This window comes from Nuphar pumila, chromosome 14, assembly GCF_984573655.1.
Source record: "Nuphar pumila chromosome 14, dmNupPumi1.hap1.1, whole genome shotgun sequence".
Lineage (NCBI taxonomy): Eukaryota > Viridiplantae > Streptophyta > Magnoliopsida > Nymphaeales > Nymphaeaceae > Nuphar > Nuphar pumila.
In genome coordinates, this window is record NC_143262.1 from 80,178,110 (window position 1) to 80,192,489 (window position 14,380).

Here is a 14,380-nt window from a genome sequence, read left to right on the forward strand (position 1 = left end):
CCCAAACACCCAAATAGCCCTTCAAATCAGTCCCAATCTATCACACACCAAAAAATGACCAGATTACAATTGATTTGGGCAAACAAAACCCACCGATAGCATCACAATCACAAACTTTTTGCATTCAGGGTACTGTTCATCAGTTTTTTTCAGAAAATACAATTAAATCCACTAAAAATTGAGATTTCATCCGACCATTAAAATTCTTGATTCATTCAATCACAAAAATCAAGAGCTAATGGAATCCAACATCAATCGACCAAAAGTTCAAGACTTCAAGGTTGGTACGGACGTCAGCTGTGGAGAACACAAGCTGAGGTGGGTCCCAGCACGACCGATGCAGATGAAGCTTCTTCCTCTCACCGATCTTCAACAAAGCACCCTGTTATTTTCAATAGAGCTCTGATACCATATTGAAATCGGGAAACCAGCAAGAACAAAAGGAGAAGAGAGGAGAATAGAGAGGGAAGACAACTTAAGCTTCATTAGCAAAAAACCCTGAAAATGTTACAACATATAGGGGTCGACCCTCTTTTATACTACATGACAAAAATTTAGATACCCACTAACACCTTGAAACATTACAGTTATACACTACATGACTTGGCGGAGCTCCTGCTGGCCACCCTCAGCGCGACTGCACCACTGGGTTACTGTCGAGGAGGACGGCGAGAACGGTGATGGAGGGCCTCCTTAGGTTGTACAGACAGAGCAATCGATAGGTTTCACTTTATACTATTCTGTCTGCCGTTCATTTTAAACTCAATCAATTTTCCGCATATTTTGTCGCGTATTACCGTAATATGTTCCTGCAACAAAACAGGTAATGTGAAATCCAATATATAACAGGAATACCCAATAACATCGGATACGAAGCTCATACAGCGTGGAAACAAGGTTGTTCTCCATTGTATATTGCTTCAATATGCTTCATTACGAATATGCCATAATCGACCCCATTACTTTGTAACGGAGCATCGTCAGCACAGAGCAACATCCACTCACCAATGTCGACACCCATTTGCCCGTTAAGGAATCCCGCCTGTGAAAAAGGGATAATATATTACAGTCCGGTCCACCTCGAATAGCTACTTCACCTTTGGGTACAAGCTTACCAAATGCATAGCATCGCGTTCTACGCCACTGTGGCAGTCCAATGAGTTGTAGCACCATAGTTGTTTTAGCTGAAAATTCATCTCGTATAGGACCCAATGGTCTGGATATTGCCAGAGTGTAGGAAGTAAAATCTGCGAATCGATAAAATCATTTTTCGTTCCAGAGACTTATCGTGATGGGGATGTTACGAATAAACCTTGGATAAGAGGTTTGTTCACTTACCTTTCCAAATTTCGAAATGTCTATGCACTCATCATCGTTGTTCCAACAAGGTAGTGCATCGTCGAATCCTATGCCGTATGGCTTTCGCCGGACGTACATCTGTTGCACGAAATAGCAAGGTTTAACCACCAAGAAACGTGAGTACGTCATGAAAGCAAACAGAACAACAGCGGCACAGACATATCATGAAATACGGGCTGATGATGCGTACTGTATTGCTCGTTGGGTTGCTTTGAATGTAATTGACAAAATCATACATTGTCTGGTTGCACAAAGTTACGAACTTCAGAACATGCAAACCGATGACCTAGAAATTGATAGTGGACAAATACTTACAAAATTACTGATAGTGTTCCCATCTGCAAATTCATCTTGCATCTGCTCGATGTCATCTACGAACTCGTCAGGGCGTTGCCGCCCACCCGAGACTGTGGATGTTGCACTGAGTGCACCATGAGCGTGGTATTCAGGATTGGACATTGAAATTATTGTCTACAGTAAACAACACTAGTCCAAATACGACATGAAAAGCCAAATGTTCACTAAACCGCTCAGGCGTTTCAAAGAATATACCTCTTAAGCGCTAGTCCTGGTACTGTGGATGTGGTTGTCTTCTTGTTTAGAGCCGTGCGTGGCCGTTTTGCTGCCATCGTCCACTCCATTGGCAATGTGCCTGGTCGTTTAGCTCCCATCCTCCTATCCGTTTGCTCCGTGCCTGGTCGTTTTTCTCCCCTCGTCCACTCCTCTGGCGCCGTGCCTGGTCGTTTTGCTACCATCGTCCTCTCCGTTGCCGCCGTGCCCGGTCGTAGTGCTCCCATCGTCTTTGGCATCGTGTCGGGTCGTATTGCTCCACTAGTCCTCTTCTTGTCCGCCATGGCTGGTCGTACTGCTCCGATTGTCCCCTTCTTCGGCGCCATGCCTGGACGGAGATATCGATGACACCTTTGCAACGGAGATACTGAAACGCCGTCCTCACCTACAAAGGTAAAGTCCTTTAACGTGCAACCATTTTTTGAAAACAGCCCGCTAATTAATTGATTGCGTTTAAAAAAATATAAATACGGCTTTTCGCGTGCCACCTTTTTTTGATAACCGCGCCAAATTAAATGCTTGCGTTCGAAGTATTCAAAATTACATCTTTCCATGCCGCTCATTAAGTTTTAAATATTCAAAAATACGTTTTTCACGTGTGATTAGACATTCGAACAATACCCACAAATCACTATGCTGCGATGCCACAGATCGCTCTCTGACTCAAAGCACGAAGCTAATTAATTGATTGCGTTTAAAAAAAATATAAATACGGCTTTTTTGTAAAAAAAATGTAGTTATTCAATCATACATATATGTGTTCTAAGGCTGTCAAAAAAAATTTATAGTGACACAATCATGCATATTTGTGTTCTAAGATTGTGATTTTTTTTTATAGTGATTCAATCATGCATATATGTGTTCTAAGGTTGCCAAAAAAAATTATAGTGATTCAATCATGCATATATGTGTTATAATGCTATAAAAAAAATTCATGGTGATTCAATCATGCATATATGTGTTCTAAGGTTGTCAAAAAAAAATCATAGTGATTCAATCATGCATATATGTGTTCTAAGGCTGTCAAAAAATTTTCAATCTGCCATATATATGTTCTAAGGCTGTCAACAAAACTTTATAGTGATTCAATCACTCATATATGTGTTGTAAGGTTGTCCAAAAAATTATAGTGATTCAATCATGCATATATGTTTCCTAAGGTTGTCAAAAAAATTTCATAGTGATCCAATCATGCATATATTTTTTCAAAGGCTATCAAAAAAATTTTAATCATGCATATATATGTTCTAAGGCTGCCAAAAAAAAATCACAGTGATGCAATCAAGCATATATGTGTTATAAGGCTCTAAAAAAAAATTCACTATGATTCAATCATGCATATGTGTTCTGAGGTTATAAAAAAAAGTTCATTAAGAATCAAACATGCATATATGTGTTCTAAGTTTGACAAAAAATTCATAGTGATTCAATCATGCATATGTGTTCTAAGGCTGTAAAAAAAAGTTCATTTAGAATCAATTATGCATATATGTGTTCTAAGTTTGACAAAAAATTCATAGTGATTCAATCATGCATATGTGTTCTAAGGCTGTAAAAAAAAGTTCATTTAGAATCAATCATGCATATATGTGTTCTAAGTTTGACAAAAAAAATTCATAGTGATTTAATCATGCATATATGTGTTCTAAGGCTGTTAAATTTTTTTTTTAGTGATTCGATCATGCATATATGTGTTCCAAGGCTTTCAAAAAAATTTCAATCTTGCACATATGTATTCTAAGGCCCTAAAAAAAATCATAGTGATTCAATCTTGCATATATATGTTCGTAGGTTGTAAAAAAGAACTCATAGTGATTCAATCATGCATATATGTGTTGTAAATCGGTCAAAAAAAATTATGTTGATTCAATCATGCATATATGTGTTCTAAGCTTGTCAAAAAACATTATAGTGATTCACTCATGCATATATGTGTTCTATTGCTGTCAAAAAAAAATCTTAGACATTGAATCATGCATATATTTGTGATTAAATATATGTGTTCTAAGGTTGTCAAAAAAAATCATAGTGATTCAATCATGCATATATGTGTTCTAAGGCTACCAAAAAAAATTCATAGTGACTCAATCTTGCATATATGTACTCTAAGGCTCTCATAAAAAAAAATCATAGTGATTCAATCATGCAAAAAAGTGTTATAAGGCTGTCAAAAAAATATCATAGTGGTTCAATATTGAATATATGTGTTCTGAGGTTGTCAAAAAAAAAAATAATAGTGATTCAATCATGCATAAATATGTTCTAAGCTTTTGAAAAAAAAAATTATAGTGATTCAATCATGCATATATGTGTTTTACCGCTTTAAAAAAATTTTATAGTGATTTAATTATGCATATATGTGTTCTAAGTTTGTAAAAAAAAATTATAGTGATTGAATCATGCATATATGTGTTCTACGGTTGTCAAAAAAATTCTAGTGATTCAATCTTGCATATATTTGTTCTAATGTTGTAAAAAAAAAATCATAGTGATTCAATCAAGCATATATGTCTTCTAAGGTTGTCAAAAAAAAAATCATAGTGATTTAATCAAGCATATATATGTTCTAAGTTTGTCAAAAAAACTTCATAGTGATTCAATCATGCATATATGTGTTCTAATGCTTTCAAATAGAGAACTGACAATAATGATTTCAAAAGGCAAGTGGAGGTGTCGGGAACGCGAAAGATTTGCTGGAGAAGAAGTTCACTGGAGGTGTATGGCGATTTGTGGTTATCGTTGAATAGCGATCTGTGGCATCGCAGCACAGTGATTGACAGTCCTACGCTGCGATGCCACACATCGCAGCACACTTGAACAATCCTTCGCATCACGCTAAGATTGACAGTCCAACAATAATCAACAACGTTCTACGCTGCGATGCCACATATCGCTATCCACGTGTGATTAGACATTCGAACAATACCCAAAAATCACCATGCTGCGATGCCACAGATCGCTCTCCGACTCAAAGCACAAAGCTAATTAATTGATTGCGTTTAAAAAAAATATAAATACGGCTTTTCGCATGCCGCCTTTTTTTGATAACCGCCGCCAAATTAAATGCTTGCGTTCGAAGTATTCAAAAATACGTCTTTCCATGCCGCTCATTAAGTTTTAAATATTCAGAAATACGTTTTCCATGTGTGATTTGACATTCGAACAATACCCACAAATCACTATGCTGCGATGCCACAGATCGCTCTCCGACTCAAAGCACGAAGTATCCAGCGATGGCAACAAATCCTTTCCTTATCTATTGATTATTTGCATCGCTGTAATCAGCGATGGCAAACAATCGCTGTATTTGTCTTCGCCAATACTTTGTGCGCTATTCTTTCGAGGCGAAGACAAATACAGTGATTGCGAAGACAAAGATCTCTGTAATAGTAATTTCAATTGTAATCATTGCATTTTTGGAAAAATGAAAAGCTTGACTTTTGAACAAAGATCTACGTTTACAAACAAATCTTTTGAACTTGTGCACTCGGATTTATGCTGCGATGCTACAGATCGCTCTCCGACTCAAAGCACGAAGTATCCAGCGATGGCAACAAATCCTTTCCTTATCTATTGATTATTTGCATCGCTGTAATCAGCGATGGCAAACAATCGCTGTATTTGTCTTCGCCAATACTTTGTGCGCTATTCTTTCGAGGCGAAGACACCCGTAGTATCTAAGGGAGGATTTGCTTACTATGTTATTGTTTTTATGATTATTCAAGATTTTGTTGGATATACTTCCTTTTAAACATAAGCATGAAGTCTTTGTATCGTTTAAGACATATCATATGATGATTAAAAATCAATTTAATGATAATTTAAAAATCTTTAGAGTTGATTCAGGAGGAGAGTATCTTTCAAATGATTTTAAAAACTATCTTGAAAACCATAGAATAGTTCATCATAGATCTTGTCCAAAAACACCACAACAAAACAGTCTAGCTGAAAGAAAACATAGGTATATTATTGAAACAACTAGAACTTTACTCATTTCTCAAAACATTCCAAAAAGTTTTTGGGCCGAGGCGGCTCTTACATCCATTTATCTTATAAATCACTTTTCTTCAAAAAATCTAAACAAAACTTCAGCTTTTAAAATTTTATACCAAAAGGAACCCGACTAAAATTGGTTAAGAATCTTTGGATGTAAATGTTTTGTCCTTACCGACAAAAATGACAAACTCTCACCAAAAGTCATTCCTTATGCATTTCTTGGATATTCTGAAACTCAAAAAAGATTTAGATGCTATGATGTTAAGAACGACAAACTATATGTTTCTAGGAATGTGACTTTCTTAGATAACGTTAGTGGTTTTAAGAAGGATGAATCCCATAAAGAGAATATGGATTACTCTTTCTTGTTTAAGTTACTATCTAGAAATGATGATATTTTTAGTGATGATGAACTCAATTAGTTTAGTAAAAAAGAAAATATAGATGAAGACAACCATCCTTCTTATCAACCTACTAATCCTCCCATAGAGGAAAGTTTATTTATTACCGAGACCCAAAGTCGGAAAGATGTAATAATAAAGAATTAAAAAGTAAAAGAATTTCACGTTACCGCAACTCATTATACAATTACAACAAATGTATAACGTGATAAAAAAGAAAATCTAGGATTTATTCCGAGTCACTGGACGAATCTGATGAAATTTTATAGACTTGTCTCTCACTTTTTATTGGTGGACCGTCTATCCTGGGTGGCCTCCACGTTGCGAAACCTTGCCTAAGAAGACTGGTCATCATGTCCACCACTGCATTCAATTGGGTCCCCATAGTGCTTACTTCTGTCCTTAATTTCTTATTCTCCCTCTCAATAAGTTCGAACCTTGCGGCAGAGACAGTCTTCTCTTTTGGAGCAAGAGTTCGGTCTTCCTCATGATTTGTTACTGATGGACTAGTCCTATTAACCAGATCGAGGTGATGTTTTGGTTGTAGAGGCTGGGCTACAACATGAGAAGGGACAGTTGGGAGGCATGGGTTGACAATTTTCTCAATCTTCCGATTTCGCCGCATTGGTTCCCAATAGCTTTCGAAATAGAAGGGATCAGATTATCGTCCTTCATGATCATACGGTACGGCACAGACACCACCTGAGTTCCAATTAAATAATTCATCCCTGTACCGATCGCTCCAATTCACGTGCCTGCCCGCACCATTATTCAAGTTCCTTCTCACCTCTAAAGGCTTATTTGGGATAGACTGCCCCAAGCCAGATTATAGGAGAACTCGACTACCTTGCTGCATCTCGGCTTCAAAATTGCAGAATAGCCACAAATCGCGGCCAGACAATCTGGCAGCCTCCGCAACAACGTCTTCATCATCGCCCCCATCTCCATAAGGTCTCCACAAAATCTGTACATTGGTAATTCTTTTTAATAACGAATGACAAATATATTAAAATTTATTTACGCATGATATGGCAACAACGATATGCACTACGGAAGACAATCCTGCAGCGATGTATACTTAAGAATGTTGAACATTACAACGACTTATAATACTCAATGGTAAATGCTGACGCAATTGTAAACAATTTTAGAACGTTTACCTCGTTTAATTGCAGCCCATCTAAAATGGACTTAGCATTATAAACTGTGACGTTTATTCTGGCCCAGCGACCGATCTTTGGAAAACCACAAATCGGAGGGCCACACCGTGGACGCAATGGGATAATATGTTCCAACGCCCAGGCCTAACAAAAAAAATATTATTAGCAACGCCACAAACTTCAATGAGATTTGTCTACAAATACTAAGTATGTAATCAACAAATACCTGAACAAATGGCCAAAATCCGCCAAGTGTTTTCGTACCATTACTCGCACGGTGGAGATGACTGTACAGGTGTGCGAGCATAGCGGCACCCTAGGCATAGTTGTCGACTTCGTCTAAGTCTGCCAGGTACTGCAGCCACATGGAACTTATTCTCGAACCAGAACAATCGGAAAATAATGTAAGAGCAAAAAAATATAGAAGAAAGCCGCGCAACTCTTGGTCAGCTGTTTCAGATGCACAAGTAGCGAAGTGGCCTTCCCATTTATTACGGAAAACTGAGACCTTCATTGATGTGGAATTGCTTCCACCAGAAATACATTGACTACATTCGTCCATCGACATTCCTAGAAGGGCAGTGCAGTTTTCCCTTGCGTTATAGTTTGAATGTCGTAATAGGACAGCACTGCCAGCGCACTTAAGGCCAGTGATCCTCGCCACATCTTCTAGAGTCATGGTGATCTCAAAAGAATCAAACTGGAATGTGTTAGTCTTATCATTCCACTTATTTACCAGGTGAGTCATGGTATTCCAGCAAGTTTCAAAATATTGCTGGTCCAAAAGGCCACCGAAGTGCATATTTCGTAGTCGGTCCTTCTGATATGCACTCAGTTGACCATACCAAGACAGAACTACAGGCCATTGACAGCGACCTCCGAGCTTTTCACCTGGTGCTCTACTTCTCCTGTGACCTCCCTGTAACACAAAATAACATATTATTCCTACAAATTATAAATTACTTCCATTTGTACTTATAAATACTATTCTACTAACCGCTATAAATAATATCGGTTGCAGACATACTATCGCAGTAATCGCTATAAATATCAATACCTAACACAGTAATCGCTATACCAAAATCGCTAAACATATTATTAAATCTTCGCAGACAGGACGAATATATTTACCTTGGTCGCTATTTTCTGCTGTTCTCGCTCCAACCTGGGACTTTCTGGTGGGTTCACTGCCTCGAACTGGCTTTCAATCTCCATCTCTACCGGCTCCACCGTCGCCTTCCTTTCTCTCGCCTTCCTTTTCTCATCCTCCTTCTGCTCCTTTCTCTGTCCCTATTCTCCTCCTCCTCCTTCTGCTTCCTTTCTCTCTCCTTTTTCGCCTGCTCCTTCTGATTCCTTTCTCTCTTGCGTTTCTCCTCCTCCTTCTCCTTCCTTTCTCTCTTCCTTTTCTCCTCCTTCTTCTGCTTCCTTTCTCTCTGCCTTTTCTCCTCCTCCTTCTCCTTCCTTTCTCTCTCCCTTTTCTCCTCCTCTTCCTTCTGCTTCCTTTCTCTCTCCCTTTTCTCCTCCTCCTCCTTCTCCTTCCTTTTTCTCTCCCTTTTCTCCTCCTCCTCCTTCTGCTTCCTTTCTCTCTGCCTTTTCTCTTCCTCCTTCTCCTTTCTTTCTCTCTCCTTTTTCTCCTCCTGCATCCTTTCTCTCTCCTTTTTCGCATCCTCCTCCTTCTCCTTCCTTTCTCTCTCCTTTATCTCCTCCTCCTTCTGCTTCATTTGTCTCTCCCTTTTCGCCTCTTCCTCCTGCTTCTTCCTTTCCCTTTCCTTTTCTTCCTCCTCCTTCAGCCGCCTTTCTTTCTCCTCGATTTCTTGTTTCCTTCTTTGCAGTAGTTCTTCCACCTGCTTCTTCCTTTCCCTTTCCTTTTCTTCCTCTTCTCCTTCTGCCGCCTTTCTTTCTCTTGCAGTTGTTGTTTCCTTCTTTCCTGCAATTCTTCCTCCTCCTTCTTCCTTTCTCTTTCCTTCTCTACCTCCTCCTCCTTCTCCTTCCGTTGTCTTTCCTTCTTTTCCTCATTCTCCTTCTGCTGCCTTTGCATTTCCTTAGCTTCCTCGAACTCCAACTCCCTCCTTCGCCTTTCTTTTCTTCCTCAAATTGAGGAATATTCTGTTCCTTCTCTTCCTCCTCCTTATTCATTTGCCTTTGCCTCTCCTCCGCCTCCTTGTATTGCATTGCTCTACTCTCCAAGTTTCTCCTACGAGCCTCCGCCATCATATTGCTAAAATCTCTTTCCCACTCCTCCGCCTTCTTTTTCCTCTTTTCCATCTGCTGTGCGTTAATCCTCCACCTTCTATTTATATTCTCTTCAATATTTCTGGCCTTTGCCTTCTCTTCGTCATCCTTGTTCTGCATCTTTCTTTCTTCAGAGTTCTTCCTTTGGTCCGCAGCCTCGATATCTGATGGATAATCCTCCGCAAAATACGATTTCAAGGCTTTTTCCCTGTCTTCATCGTTCTCAATCTTAAGTATATTTTGGTATCTTTCAAAAACTTTAGATAGATGGGACTGGCGGATCACTTCTCTAATAGACAACCCATAGAACGACGGGGTATCTCTAATCTGATGAGGCGCAGACATTGCTAACCTGCACAACATAATACACGATCATCATCATTAGAAATCGTCAGAATATTTGGGTTCATAATACAAATCCTTGTATAAGAACCAATCTTCAGATTGAAGAAAGAAAACTTACACGAAACTCACCGAAACGATGGAAATTTGGATATTCCAACTGTAGAGTAAGCAACAGTAACAACTAATACGCAACAGAAGGTGGCAACGATGCTGCGACTGCGTGTAAGACGGAAACAGATGCTCTGGTAAAAAGGAAAGGATGCTCCGGCAACTCGAGATGAAAGCAAAGAATCTCCGGTAGAGTGCTTAGAGCGGAAAAGGATTTTTTTGAACTATTTGTATCGTACAACATAACGCTTGCTACATACGCAAACTCTGCGGAACATTTTCCCGCGATATCGATGGAGGGCAGTTTTGTCATTTTCACGAACCGACGATTCAGTTTTCTAGAAGGAGGGCATTTATGTCCGTCCGAGGAAGAGGAACCGACGATTCAGTTTTCTAGAAGGAGGGCATTTATTTCTGTAAATTTTCAGCGATATCTATTGTCATTTCATTCCCCATTTTAACTTCAACGATACATTACAACCACCTGCGGAACGTTTTCCCGCGATATCGATGGAGGGCAGTTTTGTCATTTTCACGAACCGACGATTCAGTTTTCTAGAAGGAGGGCATTTATGTCCGTCCGAGGAAGAGGAACCGACGATTCAGTTTTCTAGAAGGAGGGCATTTATTTCTGTAAATTTTCAGCGATATCTATTGTCATTTCATTCCCCATTTTAACTTCAACGATACATTACAACCACCTGCGGAATGTTTTCCCGCGATATCGATGGAGGGCAGTTTTGTCATTTTCACGAACCGACGATTCAGTTTTCTAGAAGGAGGGCATTTATGTCCGTCCGAGGAAGAGGAAGCGAATGGCGGTAAAGGTTACTTGAGTCTTTGCTGCGGCACCAAATTACGATGCAATATGATGGCGACCTACATGGGGATACATGCCGGTCTGCATCTTATACGTGGCGCGGTTTGGAACCCCCGAACATGAGATCTCAGTACCGGCTCTGTAAATAATTCCGCAAATCGCTATAGCGATTTGTAGTGTCTTCCGCAAATCGCTATAGCGATTTGTAGTGTTATTCAGTAAGCAAATCGCTGTAAATCCCTACCCGAATTAGGACCAACTTGTCAGGGCCATATCTCCCTAACCGGAGGTCATATTCCAAATCCGTAAAAAGTGGTGTCTTCGTTATTGAGTCTAGTTTATTTTTGTAATTTTTCTATTGTCAGTTCATTCCCCATTTTAACTTCAATGATACATTACAACCACAATCATCAAAAGAAAGATTGCCCAAGCATTGCCGGATTCTGCACTGTTGCTTTTGAAATTGTTGGGGTCCTCTCGAGCGAGCTCTCCAAGCAATGGGAGTCCCATCATCGCCAAATCTTCCAAGGTGATCGTCATCTCTCCCCACGGAAACACAAAGGTGTTGGTCTCCCAGCACCATGCTTCAAACAGAGCCCTTATCACGTTGGCCTGACACTTTATGTTCCCTAAGGATGCCTTCAAAGCCCCGTAGATCCCAACCTTGTTCCAACCTCCTCCAAACTTGGGTTCCAGTCGCCGGAACCAGTCGAACAGCCCGGGCAGCGGCCTCATTGCACCTTCTAACCTGCAATTTCCGGACCAATCTGCCCTGCCGGACTTGATTTCTGCTTCGAGGGGTGGCATTTCCATCGACGTCTCAAACGCCGCAACCTCCTCTTCTTCTTCCACCTCTCCAACGATTGGCTGCAACAGTTGGGCTTCACCCTTCCAAACAGCTATGCTCAGAGCAACATGTCAATGTCCCACTGATAGGCAAAACAACATTTCAAAGGTTATTTATCATAATGCCAGCTTTAGTTGAATCTGTTTTGATTGCAATGTTTGAAGCATCTCTTTCTTGCTTTGATTGTTTGTGTTTGTTGCTTGCTGCTTAAGTGCTTCTCAGTAAGCAGAATCTGGCCCTCATGCTCATCTCGATTGGATTACTGAGTTGATCAGAATAATGAACAAAACAATAAATTACATATGATCAACTCACACGAGGAGTTGGCAAAACCCGAGCAGGACAAGTAGCAAGCGCATTAGAAACACTGATACTGAACTCCTTCGCATATTTGTCATTATTATAATCATTTGAAGAAACAACCTGCAAATGTAAAGAGTTAGCAACAAGAACTACGGATCTTATTAGAGAAATCTCAACCCTCTAACTCTCTCTCTCTCTCCCTTCTATTTCCGCTTCTGTGCACATCCATCAGAAGATCCTACATTGCTCCATCAAGCACCGACTAACCTGCACATTGACTGTTGTGGGTCCTTACTGATGAGCTGCCTCTAAATTTATTCGACTCTGGGTCCTTACTGCACTTGAAGTTGAGTCATTGTATTTTTTGTTATTCGGTGGGTGGTGAGGCCCTCCTCTACTCTCTCAAGACTCTTAGTTTGGGCAATCTTTCTTTTGATGATTACAACCACAATCATCAAAAGAAAGATTGCCCAAGCTAAGAGTCTTGAGAGAGTAGAGGAGGGCCTCACCACCCACCGAATAACAAAAAATACAACGACTCAACTTCAAGTGCAGTAAGGACCCAGAGTCGAATAAATTTAGAGGCAGCTCATCAGTAAGGACCCACAACAGTCAATGTGCAGGTCAGTCGGTGCTTGATGGAGCAATGTAGGATCTTCTGATGGCTGTGCACAGAAGCAGAAATAGAAGGAAGAGAGAGCGAGAGAGGGTTGATGAGCCCCCGGACCCCCCTCCTGTAAGGGCAAAAGGCCATGAACACGCTGGGAGGAGCCCTCAGACCCCCCTTCTGTAAGGGTAAAAGCTCTGAATCAGACTCCATAACTCTTCAAGTTGAATGATGCTACCCACACTGGGAGGAGCTCTCAGACCCCCCTTTCTGTAAGGGTAAAAACTCTAAATCAGACTCCACAACTCTTCAAGTTGAATGATGCTACCGACGCTGAGAGGAGCCCCCAGACCCTCCTCCTGTAAGGGTAAAAACTCTGAATCAGGCTCCACAACAGTAAATGTGCAGGTCAGTCGGTGCTTGATGGAGCAATGTATGATCTTCTAATGGATGTGCACAAAAGCAGAAATAGAAGGGAGAGAGTGAGAGAGTGAGAGTTGAATGATGCTACCCACGCTGGGATGAGCCCCAAAACCTCCTCCTATAAGGGTAAAAACTTTGAATCAGGCTCCACAACAGTCAATGTGCAGGTCAGTCGGTGCTTGATGGAGCAATGTATGATCTTCTAATGGATGTGCACAGAAGCAGAAATAGAAGGGAGAGAGAGAGAGAGTAAGAGGGTTGATGTTCATGGCCTCCTCCAGGGGAGATTTCTTTTTCGGATAATCCTCCAGTGCAGAGACTGGGTCTTAAATAATCATCTTCGGGGCACTTAAGTCTTTACAACCACTCCTTTTCAAGAACCGTCATTTTTTTTTGCACCAATGGAGGAGAGGGTACTTAAGTCTTTGCAATCGCATCAAACTCCAACGCTAATTAATGCTGACAAACATGGGGATACGAGACGCACATGCTTACATACGTGGTGCTCTTTGGGACCCCCGATCATGAGATGTAGCTAACTGCCCTGTTCGGGGGGGGGGGAACATATAACCTGCTTCGAAAGTTTAGGATCAAAGAATGAACGTGATTGCAGCAATCCAATTTTCGACGAAGCGACAAAATGTCTTCCAGTACCGAACGCCTGATCTATTTCGTCAGGATCCCGTCGCTTTGCCTCTTCCTTTTAGCACGAAATTCTTTCAAGCAAAAGCATGAATACGTTATCATGAATGAATCGCTCTAAAGCTTAAGCAAGAATAAATCCTTTCTATCCACTTCAAAAAATGAAAAACGAAAAGAAACCGTAGGACGAGTCGCCTGATCTACGATCTCCGTACTTCATTATCGTCTTCTCTGTTTTCTTCTGGCTGTCCTTCTGCGCCTTTTCTTTGATCTGCTGCAACGCTGAGATGATTCCTTTTATATCACTGTAAATCACCAAGAAAGAATTAAAAAAAATGAAAATTCTACTCAGAGATCAAAATGGATGAGCAAGAGAGAGAGAGAGAGAGAGAGAGAGAGAGAGAGAGAGAGAGAGAGAAAGAGAGAGAGAGAGAGATGGCGATGGAACCTAGAGAGGTCGGGATAGAAAAGATCGTCGCCTTCCGCTTTCCTTTCTTTCTCCGGCGCCGGCGACGGATTCTGATCGCAAGCGGCAGCTCCACTCCCTCGCTTGTTGTTGCTCTCCAT

At 40.6% G+C, this 14,380-nt stretch overlaps 1 protein-coding gene across 1 annotated transcript in view; it reads right to left on the reverse strand.

Annotated features, from left to right (window-relative positions):
* Positions 1–14,380, reverse strand: part of LOC149817077 (DNA ligase-like protein) — a 38,177-nt gene extending 23,797 nt beyond the window's left edge. The window contains 2 exon segments of the mRNA XM_089987021.1: positions 14,029–14,118; positions 14,262–14,380. Coding sequence (XP_089843147.1) covers positions 14,029–14,118; positions 14,262–14,380 — 209 coding nt within the window.